The 17,546-nt window shown below is 45.6% G+C and overlaps 1 protein-coding gene across 2 annotated transcripts in view; it reads left to right on the top strand.

Moving 5' to 3' along the window:
• Positions 1-17,546, top strand: part of ADAM19 (ADAM metallopeptidase domain 19) — a 96,477-nt gene that overhangs the window by 32,610 nt on the left and 46,321 nt on the right. For both annotated transcript variants that reach the window (XM_030926908.1, XM_030926907.1), the window contains exons 4-5: positions 4,854-4,932; positions 11,954-12,030. In XM_030926908.1, coding sequence (XP_030782768.1) covers positions 4,854-4,932; positions 11,954-12,030 — 156 coding nt within the window. The remainder of the gene's footprint in view (positions 1-4,853; positions 4,933-11,953; positions 12,031-17,546) is intronic.

The raw sequence follows: 17,546 nt of genomic DNA, 5'->3' as shown, positions 1-17,546 counted from the left end.
GTAGAATAATTCCCACAACCTGAAAACATAAATCACCTGAAAAAAAAAAAAAAAACGATTAAAAATACAGATTTCTTAATCCTTCCCTAGAGAAGGGAGGGGATTGTGTATTTTTGAACAGTCTTTCCGTGTTGTGCAGTTGCTGGACTAAGTCACATGGTGAGGACATTATTACTAACAGAGGCAGGATGAAGACCCTCCAGGTGAAATAAGAGAGACCAGAAAAGCAGGACCTCCCAAGGCATCATCTGGAGACTCTTGGAAGAATTAGATAGAGAAAGACCCAGAGAAAGGAGGTGTCAGCAAAACTCGCTACTGAGATGAGCAGAGTGATGCTCGCCTATGCTGAGCTCGTCTGCAGAGAGTGTTTTTCAAGGTAATTTGGAAATTGTTATCACTTTATCTTCACTGGTCTGCTTATCTGAAGCAGGAGGAAGAAGGTTTGAGCTCCAGAAGATGTTTTGCAAATTCATTTTAGCGTCACTGCTCCTTCCTCTCTAGAGGGTGGTTTAGCATAGAGAGGCATTTGAAATTTGTCTGATGATAAATAGAACTTAAAGGAATTGTCCTGAGTTTGAAGCTTCCAAGCCTTAGGAAAGATGGGTCCAAGCTGTTTTCAGGCTGCAGTGTACTTTTGGGGCTGGCTGCTTGTACAGGTTTCAGTTCTTCTTCCCTAGAGAGTGACCTAATGTTTTATGACCAGTATTTGGGGGTAGCTTATTTTCCTAGGTGGAAGTCTGAAGATGCAGGTTTTGCTCGGGGACTTTCGAATCTAAGTGACACAGATTTTGCTCAATTGTAGTGCTGGCTACTATTCTAATGGTGCTGAGACGTGGCAGTGTCCTACTGATTTCTGCCTGTCCATGGGCTCCTGAGCACGGGGCAGATAGAGCGGGAGGCAGCAGGGTAGAACAGAAATTGCTTTTCTATTAAAGCTAGAAAAAAGGAGTGGGCGGAATGGGAAATCTTGCACACTCCTTTCTCTTCCTGGATGCACATCACTCACAAGTCGTTTCCTGAAAATCCTAATGCAATCCAGTGGTGAGAGACGGCTTCCTGCCGGTCTGCTGAGCCAGCCGCTTGTTAGGGAGGAGATGAGAACAAGATGTGGTCAGAGAATGGGGCAGCTGGGCTGGGCCGGGCTGCTCAGTGGCCATGTGCCCTCCTCTCTGTGGGATAGCAGTGTCCTTTGGTTCTGCGAGCAGCACCTGAACACATGGGCGTATATGGACCTAGCTTGGGGGAGTTGCAGAGTGGTTCAAACAAATGGCTGGGCCCTAACCCTAGAGTTTCTATCTGATTCATGAGTCTGGGTGAAGCCCTACAATTTGCATTTTTAACTAGTTTCTAGATGATACTGCTGCTTCAGAAAGGGTGGTTAGGTGGAAGATGACGGCAGGTGGTTTTATGCAGATTCAGAGGCCAGAACGAAGGCCTGTGGGTGCCAGTGACAGAGGGGGAGTTTTTAATCTGGAGTAAAAAAATTAACTACTATATGTGGTCAGATAAGGAGTGGGCAGTCTCAGGAGCAGCCTCTCCCAGGAGGTGTCCAGTGGTGAATGGCCATCTAGCAGATTCCTACACAAGATAAAAAGTTCATTTATTCATTTGCGAGTTTATTCACTCATCCACTCGTTCACAGAATGCATATGTACTGCCTGCTTGCTAGGTGCTGGGGGCGGGGGAGAAGGCTTCAAAGACACCAAGGTCCCTGTTTTTGGGGAGCTCACAGTGTAATTGGAGTTTAACTGTATGATTTCTAGGGTTCCTTTCAGTGCTGAGGGTCGGAGACTCCTGTGATGATGGGGTAACGTCACTGGATGAATGATTGTTTTCCCCCCTTGCTGAGCCTCGGAAGAGGCTGAGAATGTTTTTACCAGGAGTGGATTTTCTGTGGGAAAATTCACACTTCCCCACTAACACCTGGAATGAACCATTAAACTCTGAACTCCTGACCAGCTGTACATAGCGCAGCCTGTGAAACCAGACCCAGGAAATGGGTTGCAGGAATGAGCACACTGCGTTTTACCACCTCTCTTAAGTGACGTACTGGGGAGTTCATGGCTGGGGAAAGTTAGAGAAACTTTCTAGGTTCTTCTGTCATAATCCCTGTTGAAAGCAATAATGATTATCACTAACTTTTACTGAGCTCCACTTTGTGCCAGGCATGGCATTAAGCCTGCTACATTTATTATGTTGTTTGATCCTCATCACAGCCCTGTCAAATGAGTATTTCATCCTCTTTTTTGTCTAAGAGGAAACAAAGGTTCAGAGACGTATGTTTACTTGTTCATGGCCATAGAGACAGTAAATTTGTGAGAGCTGGAATCAAAACTTCAGTTTTTCCAGTGTCCAGACACTGAAGCTCCCAGTACACTGAACTCATCCATCCATTCATTCAGTAACTAGTTAAGTGGTTTTTCATTGAACAAATGTTGAGCACTGACATAAACCAGTGAGCAAAACTGCTTGGCCTCTGCCCTCATGAGGCTTACAGTTTTTCTCCCTCAGGCAAATGGGTGACTCCTCCCTTGAATCTTGGGCTAGTTAGATGCTAAGGAGAAAGAGAAAGGACTGGCAGACAGACTGTCAAGTTAGCCACTGACCCAAAGTTTCCGTGTGAATGAGAATTTCTCTTCACAAAGCTGGGGTTTGTGCTTTGCTTTATTTTTACATTTTCCTGTTGGGTTTCTTTTCTTCTTGTCCAAGGCGAGAAGTTGAAGGCCTTGACATAGTACAGGAGACAATTCTTGTGGCATTTGCCTTCTGACCACACACTGGGGATGGAGGGAAATCTGAGTGATCCCAGAACTTAGAGCTGGAAGTGACTCTAGAAGGATTCTAGAGACCCTCCACAATGACCCTCTCTTGCTGGGAAATGTTACCTCCTTCAAGACCTGGTTTATCCCTGCAGATTCCTTTGGCTTTCTGTGCTGGCCACAGCCTACATTTTCTTCTTTTTAAGAGCAGTTTTAAATTAAAATTTCAGTTTTCAAAACACGTCTCTGACAGTTAATTTAAAAGTCAACCCGCTTCAGAAATATGCAACTTATATTGTGAACATCTTCTGCAACTCCTGAGATAATCATTATCAACAAAGGTCATTTGTTTCTCCTTTTTTTTTTTTTTTTGGAAACAGTCTCGCTCTTGTCACCTAGGCTGGAGTGCAATGACATGATCTCAGCTCACTGCAACCTCCACACCGCAGGTTCAAGCAGTGCTCCTGCCTCAGCCTCCCGAGTAACTAGGCACCTGCCACCACACCCGGCTAATTTTTGTATTTTTAGTAGAGACAGGGTTTCACCACATTGACCAGTCTGGTCTTGAACTCCTGACCTCAGGCAATCCGCCTGCCTCAGCCTCTCAACGTGCTGGGATTACAGGTCTGAGCCACCACACCTGGCCTCTAATTGTTTCTGATGCCTGCTTTAGAGTGTGTAGTGTTTGATTTTCAATGAAATGGACTTTTAAAATACATACTCTTCAGAACTTTACTGTTGCTGTCTAACTCCATTTTAGGCATCTTCCCATATTAGTACATATAGAGCCACATCATTCTCTTTTTGTCAGATTCCAATTTCTAATGGTGCCTTCCTTTAGAAACCTTTCTTGCCCCTGGACCTGGACTTTTTTTTTTTTTTTTCTTTTTCCTTTTTTTTTTTTTTTTTTTCTTTTCTCTTTTTTGAGCTGGAGTGTCACTCTTGTCGCCTAGATTGGAGTGCAATGGCATGATCTCGGCTCACTGCAACCTCTGCCTCTCAGGCTCAAGCGATTCTCCCACCTCAGCCTCCCAAGTAGCTGGGATTAGAGGCACCCGCCACCATGCCCAGCTAATTTTTGTATTTTTAGTAGAGAAGGGGTTTCACCATGTTAGCCAGGCTGATCTTGAACTCCTGACCTCAGGTGATCCACCCGCCTTCGCCTCCCAAAGTGCTGGGATTATAGGTGTGAGCCACCGCACCTGGCCGACCTTGACTTTCTATAAATAAATTCTCCCTTTAATGAGGCTGAACTATTAATAGTTGAAAACATCCATTTGACTCTTGTATTTTTCTTTTAATTTTTAGAGAAATTCTAAGAATATTTCTTGGAGTTGCCTGACCTTTGGTGAGGAGATTCTTAACCTCACTTAACCCTTCAAGGGGTCTGTGGTGAGAGAAACCAATGTCCAAGTTTAGAAAAGAAAAAAAGGAATTTATTGGAAGGGTAACATAGAATTACCAGGTCTCAGGGAATCTGAACCACTAAGCGTCAGAAAGGGCAGGCAATGGAAGCTTAAGGAACCCTTGTGGCAAGCACAGAAGAACAGATGCTTTGCTTCCATCTGTTCAGACCTGGCAGCATCACTCCACTGGCCAGATCACCGCTTGGCCAGGGCCAAGTAGGACTCCTTGATTGACAGTCTCACCAAAATATGCATCAGAGAAGAGGTATTCCCTTAAAGAAAAATTGCTCTGCTGATACTAAAAATTGGTAGATCCAGTGCCGGAAAAATCAACCAAGGTAACAATAGGGTTCATAGGCCCTGGGAAATTTTGCATGTGTTTGCATGTCTGTTTTCCCAGGACCCAGACAAATACTAAGATCATTGCTTTAGTTCTGTCAATTCGATCTAGTTGGAATGATGTTCCCATAGTGATGATAAATTGTATTTAATTTACATTAAATATAAAATTAATAGCAAACTTCTGGTTTTCCCTTTTGTTCCTTAGCCCTTAGTGGCTGCCCAGTTTCTTTTGCATGGAGATGCTTGGGATAGTCCTGCCTGGTTCAGTTAAAATCACTAGTTGTTGTTGCTAGGAGAATGGAGTTCATCCACTTATGATATAAATGTCTCTTTTTATTTTTTGCAGGCAACTTTTTGCTCCTTCCTACACAGAAACCCATTATACTTCAAGTGGTAACCCTCAAACCACCACACTGAAATCGGAGGTGAGTTCAGGTCAACAAATGTCTATACAGCAGCTGTCCTCTCCCAGCACCACTCCTAGGACCTCAGGAGACGCCTGATGGAGTTGGTTCCTCCCCTGAAGGAAGTGTTTCCCCCAAGTGAAGACCAAGGGAGCAAACAAGAGAAGCAAAACATGTATTTGATGTTTCATAGGTGCTCCTCCTTCTTTGCTAACTAAAATGGCTAAAGAAACATAGACTATTTTAGGGTAATTGCATCTGATTACAGTTGGTGCAAATTATTATGAAACATACATGTTCTTTACTTTATGTTAATTACCCACATATTAACGAAAGTTTTAGTAAAAGGAATGACTTACTCATAATCCTGTTGTCTCATCCAATTAGATGTTTGATCAGTCCTTTTTAAATGGATGTATAACATTTACCGAGTTGTAATAACCGTGCATATACATTTTGTAGTCTACTATTTTAATGGGATTTTTAAGTTACGAAGATTTTCTTATTTTGCTTCTGTATTCATATTGGACACTTTTTTCCCTCAAAGTTGTTTTTGAGTAGGGATGTTTACACAGTGTCAAAGATCTTTCATTTAGAAAATGGTCTTTCAGATGGTTACCTGTCAGTTTGCTTTGCCGCACTCCGCTGGTAGACATTTAAGGTAGTGAATGATACACATTTCATGGTGTCTGGTTCTTCTTACAGGGATGCCTATTGGAATCTGTAGGCTCAGGACATTGATTCTCAACCAGGAGAACCAGTGGTGTTCCCCCGACCCCAGGGGACACCTGGTAATGTTTGGAGGCAGTTTTGATTGCCGTGACTGGCAGGGAGGATCTACTGGCATCTGCATTCTATAATGCACAGGACAGACCCATCACTCCCCTACAACAGAATTATCCAGCTCCAAATATCCGTAGTGCCCAAGTTGAGAAACCCTGGATTCAAGTGACCATTCTCAAAGTCTGGGCTGGTGAGATGGGGGTAAAGAAGGGAAGATGCACGCTGGCAGGAGCAGCAGTGGCCTTTGCCTTTGGGGCAGGACGTAATGGACTACTGAGGCACTGACTGGGAGGTACGGTGTGGAGAACAGCAGGAGAGGTTCCTCCGCCTCAGGACTCCTCCAGCAGCTTGCCATGGAACCTGAGTACTCTACCAGGCCCGTTCTTTAAAATATCTCTGCTGGAGTGCAAGTGTCCAGCAAGATAACACTGGCCGCTATCAGTCATTAACAGCTCGGATTAGTTCACCAGATTACCCCTGTATGGGGAAAAGGACACAGGACAGGTAATTTTTGTGTGTGTGTGTGACAGAGTCTCACTCTGTAATCCAGGCTGGAGTGCAGTGGTGTGATCTTGGCTCACTGCAACCTCCGCCTCTCGGGTTCAAGCAATTTTCCTGTCTCAGCCTCCCGAGTAGCTGGGATTACAGGCATGCACCGCCACACTTGGCTAAGTTTTGTATTTTTAGTAGAGACAGGGTTTCACCATGTTGGCTAAGCTATTCTCGAACTCCTGACCTCAGGTGATCCGCCCACCTTGACCTCCCAAAGTGCTGGGATTATAGGCATGAGCCACCATGCCTGGCTAATTTTGTATTTTTAGTAGAGATGGGGTTTCACCATGTTGGCCAGGCTGGTCTCGAACTTCTGACCTCAGGTGATCCACCTGCTCCAGCCTCCCAAAGCACTGAGATTACAGGCATGAGCCACCGTGCCCGGCCACAGTTTTTGATAGATCCAAGAGACCTGGAGCATAGTAACTGGGTAGTTCAGGGGCTGTATTATATGGCTGAATGCGAAGACCAGTGCTGCCTTCTTCACCAAGACTTTCCTGGATAGGGAAGCAGTTGGTAGTGTGACCAGTGCCTGCAGCAAAGTTGGGCTGTGTCTTCTCATCCCCAGGGAGGCTGTCTAGCTGTGACTTCATATTCTTCCATGCCCCTTGGTCAAAACTTTTCCTCTGTTCTTGAGACCTCTGTTCTCTGCCTCCAGGGGCAGGGGTGGGATGGGGGAACAGGCATGCCTAGAAAGCCTAGCTATGACAACCTCCTTCAAATACCCTCCTCTGAGTTTGGATCGTGCCACTTCTATACCCACAGCTCAAGAATGTGTCTCAGTCCACAAATTTGCCATGAGCTCACGCTTCCTGCTATGAAAGCTCCCTTGGGGTGGCCCCATCAGGCTGAGAAGCTGAGGAATGCAATGACTTCATGAGTGATTCTTGACTTGTTCTTTGTGCTCTCAGCTTGTGCATTAGGCAGAGATGTTGTAAGGGCCTTTCAGAAATAGAGGACTGGAAGAGAACTCCCCCTCTCCCAAAATCCCCTCCTTCCAGAAGGTCTTGTTGGCTGAAGCACATCCTAGCTGAACCTTGGGACGGACAACTCATTGTTTGCTTATATCCCCTGCTACTAGACTCTTGCAAAGCTCCCACCCAGGCCCATGGGGTTCTCAGTCAGACTTCTCATTTTGGAGCCGAGATCTCAATGAAAAATGGGAATGGAATAAACCACTCAGCTGCCCTTGACCCGAATGTTGGAGACTGCACTCTACTACCAAACTTGGCCTGGGGTAGCTGGAGTTCTGGCAACCTTATCAAGACTCATCAGCCAGGCCTTTTGGCGACGGCCTGCATCTAGGTCAGGCGGTTGGGGGAATGGGTCTGTGAATGTGTTCCAACAGAAAGAATGACATGGTTTGCGATCTGAAGCCAAGGTTGTTTTCTTGGCTTTAACTAGTTATATGACCTTAAACAGCCCCCTTGACCACACTAGTGTTGAGTTTTCTCCTTTGTAAATTGGATATGCTGATATCTGACTCGCAGGGCTGTGGAAGGGTAAGATGAATCACTGATTTTTATGGGAATTCGTAAACATCTCTTCCAACCCCACATTTTACAGATGAGGAAATTGAGAGAAGAGGAAAAGTAACTTGCTCAAGTTCAGATAACCAGTAAGTGGCAAGGCTTAGGCTAGAACTTGACTCCTTTGTTGCTAGAGAAGCTGGGGATAAAAGAGCTCTGACTAGCCAAGTTCCTCCTTTGCTACTGCTGAGAGAGGCAGAGGATGGAGCTTGGGGCCAGGTTGGTGGGGTTCCAGTTTCCACTTTGCTGTGTCACCTTGTGAATGACTTAAAACCTCTCTTTCGATTTCCCCCCTTTAAAATATGGCAATAATAATATCTACCTCATAAGATTATGGTCAGAATCAAAGGGAAAAATCTGCCTAAGTTGTTCAAGCAGTAAGAGCTGGGTAGATATTAGCTCTTTTATTTTAGACATAGGGCCTCGCTCTGTCCCCAAGGCTGGAGTGTAGTGACATGATCACAGCTCACCGCAGCCTTGAACTTCTGGTTTCAAGTGATCCTCTCGCCTTGGCCTCCCAAAGCACTGGGATTACAGGCACAAGCTGCCATGCCTGGTTAGATGTTAGCTCTTATTTATTTTATTTTATTTTATTTTTTGAGACAGAGTCTCACTCTGTTGCCCACACGGGAGTGCAGTGGCATGATCTCAACTCAATGCAACCTCCACCTCCCAGATTCAAGCGATTCTCATGCCTCAGCCTCCCAAGTAGCTGGGATTACAGGCGACCACCACCACACCCAGATAATTTTTGTATTTTTAGTAGAAATGGGATTTCACCGTGTTGGCCAAGCTGGTCTCAAACTGCTGGCCTCAAGTGATTTGCCTGCCTCGGCCTCCCAAAGTGCTGGGGTTACAGGTGTGAGCCACCTCACCTGACCTCTTACTGTTAATAATAGTAAGTTGTAGGTGTCGTCCTCACATGAGATAGTGTATGTGAAAGCTCTGTAAATTATAAAGCATGTTACAGAAGTCAGGTGCTCTATTTTTGAGAGAACTGGAGTTGTGAACACTCTTAGCATCCATTCAAAGATAGGAAGAGGTGCAGGGATTCTTCACAGCCATCCCTGGGTTTCAGTTCTTTCTTTTTTCTTTTTTATGTTTTTGGAGACAGAGTCTCGCTCTGTCACCAGGCTGGAGTGCAGTGGTGCTATCTCCGCTCACTGCAACCTCCGCCTCCTGGGTTCAAGCAATTCTCCTGCCTCAGCCTCCTGAGTAGCTGGGACGACAGGCGCACACCACCATGCCCAGCTAATTTTGTGTATTTGTAATAAAGACAGAGTTTCACCATATTGGCCAGTATGGTCTAGATTTCTTGACCTCGTTATCTGCCCACCTCGACCTCCCAAAGTGCTGGGATTACAGGCGTGAGCCACTGCGCCTAGCCTCAGTTCTTTCTATTAACCAGCGTTTTGAAACTATACCAACATATGTTTCTGAACTCCTTGATTCTCGGTCATTCCAACTTCTCTGAGCCCCATTTACCCCACACAGGCCCGGCCCCTCTTCTCCCCATGAATAATCCTGTGCTACAGGGTTCATGGCTTCCCTGTTGAGTTCTAAGGACCAGGTTCAGGACTTGAGTGCTTCATGAGGGGCTTCCAAATCCCAGATCCCAGGGATAGGTTGAGAAGCCACATGACAGGCTGGCATTTGAAAGCAGTTGGAATCCTGGCCAGGAGGAGGGTTTTGCCTGCCACACTTTCTTTCATAATCACAGCACAGTGACTTTCCTTTGTGTTCCTCAAGGGTGACTTCTGACTTGTTTAAAGTCCAGAAGAGTTTGATGCAAAGACCGGGGTTGGCTCTGTCCCTCCTCCTGACTGTATGAGCTTGAATGGACAGAGAAGCCACATTGCTGGCTGATGGATCATATGCAGATGAAAGGGCACCTGTGTTCTGGAGAACGAGGCCATGTTGAGTGTCAGCTTGGCCTGTATCCTTTGATCTGGCTGCGTGACTGGCTGGATAGGATGGAGCACTGGCACAGCTAGGGCTTTGGATTCAGCCTCTCGGTGGGCTTCCAGGTCCCTTGAGGCCATATTATTTGATAAAGGAGAATTTCATGATTATATGGTTGCCTATGTTTATTGCCTGCCACTCTGGGCCAGGTACTCTTACTAGCTCCTTTATGTACAATATTCTCACCACCACTCTGGGGGATAGAGGCTAAAGACACTGAAGGTCAGAGAGAGGTTGTGGAACTGCTTATGCCTGGATTTAAATATGCCTGGCTATGCCAAAATGCTTGAATTTAATTATTCGTCTATACTCATGCTTAGAGCTGGGAGGGAGGTGGAGCCAGAGAATACGGATACATGGGATAGCTGATTACTGGGTCACATCCCTGTCCGGTGGGGACAAAGAAGCAACTGCAAGCAGCATGGTCCTAGAGGTGGGGGAAAAGAGAAAGCTTCCGTGTCTGCAACCGTGTGGTTTGCATCCATCCCTTTTGAGATCTTTCCAAAACTTGGCTCTACCCTGCGGGTTTTACCTTCTCTCTGTTCTGACCAGTGCATCTCTCTTGACTTATTTGGGAGGAAGCCTCTAGGAATGTGTCTCTTGTTGTTACCCCTCCATTTGTTGGACACAGTCCTGATTTCATCCCCTTCTGTCTGGTTTAGCGCGTTAGCATGCTCAACAGTGCATATTTGCTTCCTAAATTCTATGGTTACCTGACTTATAAAACACTCAGCCAGCACCTGAAATGTTTGTTTCAAGCCCCTTCTTTTGGTTTGTAATTATATCTGTTTGGATTTCTCATTAATGACTGCCTCTCACAAGACCATAAGCCCCATGAAGGCTGAAGCTGTGACTCTATTTGCTGGCTATGGTGTCTCCAGGGGCTGGCCCCAGGCCTGGCACAGAGCAGTGCTCACAGCTGTTTGTAGTGATGGAGGAATTCTGACAGCTGTGAGACACAGTGGCTGGAGAGCAGCAGCAGACCTCATGGGCACAGGTGCCAAATCAAGTATGATTCAGGTGTGGAGGGATTCGTGTAGAAGAGCATCTTGAGCTGTGGAAGAGTAGGCAGTGTTCATTTCCTAGGCCTATGGTAACAAAACACTATAAACTTAAAGGTTTAAAACAATAGAATTTTACTTTCTCACAGTCCTGGAGGCTAGAAGTCCAAACTCAGGGTATTGTCAGGGCCATACTCTCTCCTAGCCTCTGGAGAGTCCTTCCAGGCTCTTCCAGCTTCTGGTGGCTTCTGGCCATCCTTGGTGTTCCTTGGCTTGCAGCTTCATCACTCTAGTCTCTGCCTCCATCTTCATGGCCTTCTCTTTCTCTGTGTGTGTCTCCCTGTGTCCTTTCCTCTTCTTAGATGGACACAAACCATTGGATTTAGGACCTGCTCTAATTCAGCATGACACCACCTTTTTTTTTTCCTTTTCCTTGAGACAGAATCTCACTCTGTCACTCAGGCTGAAGTGCAGTGGTGCAATCTCAGCTCACCGCAGCCTCTACCTCCTGGGCTTAAGCAATTCTCCTGCCTCAGTCTCCCGAGTAGCTGGGATTATAGGTGTGCACCACCACGCCTGGCTGATTTTTGTATTTTTAGTAGAGACGGGATTTCACCATGTTGGCCAGGGTGGTCTGGAACTCCTGACCTCAAGTGATCCATCTGCCTCAGCCTCCCAAAGTGCTGGGATTACAGGTGTGAGCCACCACGCCTGGCCCAGCATGACATCACCTTAATTTAATTATATCTGCAAGACCCTATTTCCAAATAAAATCACATTCTGAGAGGGACATGAATTTTAGGGGGTTCTATTCAACTCATTGCAGGGGGTTGCAAAGATAACGGTGGGGAGGCAGGCTCTTTCAGGAATCAATGTTTTCTGTGGCCAACAGCATGCCATGGAAAGAGCTCTGAACTAGGAAAATACTGGATTTCCCAAACAGCAGGGAGACCTTGGGCAAATCTCTTTGCTCCTTTGAGCCTCAGCCTTTCATCAGCTTCATGGAGATAATGACATCTGCCCTGCCCCATCTCCAAGGATTATTATGGAAATCAAATGAAATTGTGTCTTGGAAAGCTCTTTGCAGGTTGTAAGGTGCTATAAAGTTGGGTAGGTATATAATAAGCCATGAGTCACCCATCACCATTCTGAGACATTAACATTGCCATGCTTATCAGTGTTCTTTAGCCTGACCACCTCCTTTCTCCTTGTTAGGATCACTGCTTTTACCACGGCACAGTGAGGGAGACAGAGCTGTCCAGCGTCACGCTCAGCACCTGCCGGGGAATTAGGTAAGAGACCCTAAGGCTACAGGTGGCACCTGGCACTCTCCCCAGAAATGGAAGTTTCAAGACAGACAAGGCTAAGGCAAGGACCTTGGGAAGGAGTCCATTGAGAATGTGTGCAAGCCAGCCCAGAGAGGGGCCGAGCCTGGGAGGATGGGCAAGGGAAAGCCTAGGTAATCCACAAATCCATTGGGATTTAACTTTCCTGATGAAACTTGATGTTTTAAAATGTAGGTTTTGTTATTATTTAGGTATGGTGAGGCCAAAAAATCAGGAGATGACTGCCATTGAAAAGATGGTGATACTCACAGAAAAAGGAGGGGCCCAGCTGTGCCATGGGGGTGGCCTGGGGAGGCACTGAGGTTGGTCAGCAGGCCGAGGGAGCCTGGAGAAATGTCAACAGAAGCCCTTCTTGTGGTTTCTGCAGGAAGGAATGGGTGAGGCAGAGTAAGCAGGTTTAGGATTGGCTAGTTTGCATCATTTCAGCAGGCTCTGGGGTTTATGGGGTCTCTGTCCTTAGTTGTCCTATACCTGGTTCTGGGGTGATTAGGGAAGGGGGATAGGGGCCCAGAGGTTGAAAGCCCCATAAAACAGATGGCTAGGGTATGGACTCTGGATTAATTGGCTTGCATTTGAAAGGCAAGGTAGCTGGGAAATTATTGACCATCTCTAGGAGTTGGCTAACCCTGGAAGGGGCAGTCCCTCTATGGTCAGCAAGACCCAGATGTCAAAGAAACAGAAGACAAAAAAGAAGACACATGGCTAATATGCTCGCAATGGATGAGTTTGAGCATTTGGTTCCACACCTCCTCAGTTCTTCTTTGGGAATACTTGGAGGTGGTGAAATAGGAAATGGACGGTTAATGAACAGAGAGTAGGAAGAGAAAGGAGAGGCAAGGATAACTTTCAAGACAGAAAATCAATTGAAAAGTTCCCACCAGAATGTGCTTTTGGGAGTGACCCTTCCTTCTCTGAGTGAGACTACCTGGCTTTGAGCTGGTAGCAGTTTACCAGCTGGGTGACCTTGGGTCTCAATGGTCTCATTTGTAAAATGTGGATAAAAAGAATATATGCCTGTGGTTGTGAGGATTCAGCTTGTGAATAGCCATCCTACCTAGGAACTTGCAGCAGCACACTGTCAGCATGCAGTGACCTCCTGGGCCTTTGCTTCTCTAGGTGTGGTCCATGGATGGGTAGCGTCAACTTTACCTGGGAGTTTGTTCAAAATGCAGCTTCTCAGGTTCCACACAGACCTACTGGATTTTAATCTGCATTTTACCAAGATTCCCACGTGATTTGTGTGCACATTATAGTCTCTACCTAAGAATGTGTGTTCCTTGAGAATATGCAGTATATCTCACATATCTGTTTCTCTCCACCAACCTGCCCTAATGCCTTGCATGCAATAGAATCTACACATGTATGTTGACGTAATAAGTCTTATTTATGTAGACCACTTTCAATTTCCTTCTCCTCCCCTTTTTTTTGAAGAAGGATGATGATCTAAAAAACCTGATATCTCATTGTATATACCAATTGCCTGGGTTTTGATTGCCTGTACTATGTGGTGCCTCTGTGCAGTGATAGACAGTGAGCTACAGTTTCCCAGAATACACAGGCTCAGTGAGAGACACTTCAGCCCAGTGTAAACTGGCTCTATGACAAAAAGGAAAAAGCCCTGATTTGTAGCATCTGCCAATATGCTGGCAAAGATAATCCCACCATGATCAATTTCAAGCTACCAATGTGATGTTATTGCAGGCAGAATTGGGAAGATATGCCTTGGATTGGCTCTTGTGAGCTGATAGGAGGTGGCTCCATTGTGTGTTCTTCCTCTATTGCCTGATTGATTGATTCATTCAGTGATTGCCTTTTTCATTCACAAATTGAAATTGAGTGTCTTCCTGATGCCAGTGCCTTACACAGGTGGAGGGAAAACCAGCATTGTAATTTTGGAGCCCTCAGTTTCCTTGTCAATAAAGTGAGCATCAATATTAGGCATGATAGAGATTATTACTGTAATTATAGTACTTTTAAATGTAAGGGTTTCTGCTCATCCATGCTAAGACTTATGCAGGCTCCTATACAAATGGAAGGTTTCTCACACTGCAGGTCCCAAGTGTCTGTTTATAAATTGGGCCATGACTGTTTGAATGCTGCATGGTGAGTTGGCTGGAGGAAATTAGGCAGGAAATGGGCTTTGGATGGGAAGCAATAACACAGTGGCCCCAAATCCCCTCTGTTTAAGTGACCTGGTTGAGCCAAGCTAACTGGCCTCACAGTGGTATTTACAAGCCCAGCCACCGCCACCTGCAGTCTGCAAGTAAACAAAGTTTGTCCCAAGAAGGAGGAAAAAGAACATGCAGGTGTGACCTGCTTCTGTCTGCCTCTTCCTCCATCCCCTCAGTCTGGAGCAGTGGGAACTTGGCTTGGTGTCTTGTAAATCATTCCAGCAGCAGTGCTGACAGGGAGGGGGATACCGGGTGAGCTGTCCATGTGTTTCTGTTTTGCATGCTTCCATCTGGTGAGGTCCACCTGCCTTACTTTCCCAGTCTTCTCACTACACATGCCTTAAGAAACCAAGGCTGTGGGTGGACTGATTTAAGAGCTGGAGACTCATGCCAGATGGTTCCATTTGGACCCTGGAGAAGGAGCAGCTGCAACAGCAGCAGTATTCAAACCCATGTCATCAAAACTCAAGGCGCTCCCCAAAACTCATAAAGCACTGCTGCAGTGAAAAATCTCCATAGTGATTGTTCTTCTGTCCTGGAAACAAGATCCTGTGATTGGAGAAAATAGGTAGGATTTCTATCAAGTGAGATCTTCAAGCTGATGATACCAAGAGGAATTCAGCTGAGCTTCTAGATGGTTGCTAGGCCCCCTCTTCTCTCCAAAGCAGTTCTTTAGGTTACTTTAATTGAAGAAGTCATATATGATCTTAGTAAAAATAAATTCAAAAAGTACAAAGGCATGTACAATGAAAGATACGTCTCTTTTTACCCCAGATTTCCACATTTCCCCCCTTCCCAGAGACAGCCTTTGTTACTAGTTTCTTATATGTCCTTTTAGGAATATTCCTTGCGAAAAAAGAACATAGATATGTAATTGATATGGTTTGGCTCTGTGTCCCCACCCAAATCTGATCTCGAATTGTAATCCCCATGTGTTGAGGGAGGGACCTGGTGGGAGGTGATTGAATCATGGGAACAGTTTCCCCGTGCTGTTCTGGTGCTAGTGAGGGAGTTCTTACAAGATCTGATGGTTTAAAAGTGTCAGTTTCCGGCTGGGTGTGGTGGCTCATGCCTGTAATCCCAGCACTTTGGGAGGCCGAGGCGGGCGGATCATGAGATCAGGAGATCAATATCATCCTGGCTAACACGGTGAAGCCCCATCTCTACTAAAAATACAAAAAGTTAGCTGGGCGTGGTGGCAGGCACCTGTAGTCCCAGCTATTTGGGAGGCTGAGGCAGGACAATGGCGTGAACCCGGGAGGCGGAGCTTGCAGGGCGCTGAGATTGCACCACTGCACTCCAGCCTGGGCGACAGAGCGAGACTGTCTCAAAAAAAAAAAAAAAAGTGTCAGTTTCCCTTGTGCTCCCTCTCTCCTGCCATCTTGTGAAGAAGGTGCTCGCTTTCCTTTGGCCATCCGCCATGACTGTAAGTTTCCTGAGGCCTCCCCAGTCATGCAGAACTGTGAGTCAACTCAACCTCTTTCCTTTATAAATTACCCAGTCTCAAGTAGTTCTTTATAGCAGTGTGAAAACGGACTAATACAGAAGTATAATGTCTGTAATCTTATTTGGGCCCCTGGACCCTTTGAGAATTGATTGGAAGCTATAGGTACTTATAAATGACACCAATAGGCTGGGTGCGGTGGCTCACGCCTGTAATTCCAACACTTTGGGAGGCTGAGGCGGGCGGATCACTTGAGGTCAGGAGTTTGAGACCAGCCTGGCCAACATGGCAAAACCGCATTTCCACTAAAAATATAAAAAATAGCCGGGTGTGGTGGTGCATGCCTGTTGACCCAGGTACTTGGGAGGCTGAGTCAGGAGAACCGTTTGAACCCGGGAGGCGGAGATTGCAGTGAGCTGAGATCGTACCACTGCACTCCAGTTTGGGTGACAGAGCAAGACCCCATCTCAAAACAAAACAAAACAAAACAAAACAAAACACCAGTGAAAAGATGTGGCATCCCATCTCACTGGGGATGTCAAGTGTCATTCTCCCAAGCCTGTCTCAGATTAAGATTCTCTAAATATCTACACTGGGTTAAGGTATCTCTGACTGAGCCTGTGTGTTCTGGGAAACTCTGTGTGTGTGTCTGTAGTTCACTGTCAATAGCAGAGGTGTATCTAGTTGGTAAGTTGTTTACTTTTTTTAAAAAAATTTGTTAACAATTATCATTATATAACTAATACAGGTTTAGTATTAAATGTTCAAATCATGCAGGAATGTGTAAGCTTTAAAAAATGAAAGTTGTTTATCTTGTCCTACCCTTCCAACCAATCCCATTCTCCATCTGTTATTACTGTTGGAGGTATCCTTAATCACTGTTGGAGGTATCCTTAATTGAAATGCATAATTGTATGTGTGTGTGTTTGTGTGTGTGTATATATATATATGTATATGTAATATATGAACATATTTAATCCAAATGAGGTTACCTTATGCATACAGTTTTGTATTTTTTTTCCAACTTAGCATTTTGTTTTAGGTATACATAGATCTATCTCATTCTTTTAATGGTTGCATATTATCATCTGTACTAATGTCTGACAGATTTTCATTATATAGAAAGTCTTTCAGAGGCATACAGTAAATCATCCATTGTGGTCTATTTGATGGATCACCCTTATATTACAGCAGCCCTGCCTTCAAAAACATAGGGCTCACTCTCACTGTAATTATACTCTAACCATGGTCCCTGGACTCAGATTGTGTGAGAGAGGGAGAAAGGGAGATATGAGCTTGAAAATGAATGCAGGAGAATGTTGTAGGAAAGTGCGCATGATGGCCTGGAATAAGCTCAAAATTTAAAGTCAAGGGCTCCACGTTTAAGATCTAGCTCCATACTTCCTGGCTGTATGGATCTCTGTGTTTCCCTCTCCCCATTAAATTTTTTCCTTGTCTTTGCTGTGGCCAGGCTGGTCCCTCCACAGACCCTACTCTATCTGAAAGGTGGCTAAGTCCTGGGAGTGGGGTGGGTGATCAGTGGGAGTGAGGTCAGGGGCATACCCCAGCATCATGAACCTGGATGTTAGGAGAGCTGGGATTTGCCCTGGCTGTCACATTAACTCATTAGGTGAGCTTCGGCAAGTTCTTTTTTTGGGTGGGCTTTCCTCTCTTCTGTAAAACGAGAGTAGACCAGACCATTAAAAGCTTCCTTCTGTGTTGGAAGTCCTGGGATGCAGAGAGGTTGGGCAGAGTCTCAGGGAGGTGGGAGCCTGGAGCAGAAGGAGGTGGCTCATATACACACAGCCAGCCCTGGACAAGAAGTGGCAAGTCCTTTCCACCTTTGA

The sequence above is a fragment of the Rhinopithecus roxellana genome, chromosome 3, assembly GCF_007565055.1.
Source record: "Rhinopithecus roxellana isolate Shanxi Qingling chromosome 3, ASM756505v1, whole genome shotgun sequence".
Taxonomy (NCBI): Eukaryota; Metazoa; Chordata; class Mammalia; order Primates; family Cercopithecidae; genus Rhinopithecus; species Rhinopithecus roxellana.
The sequence above is the reverse complement of the archived record's forward strand: the minus strand, read 5'-3'. Positions and strand labels throughout refer to the sequence as shown.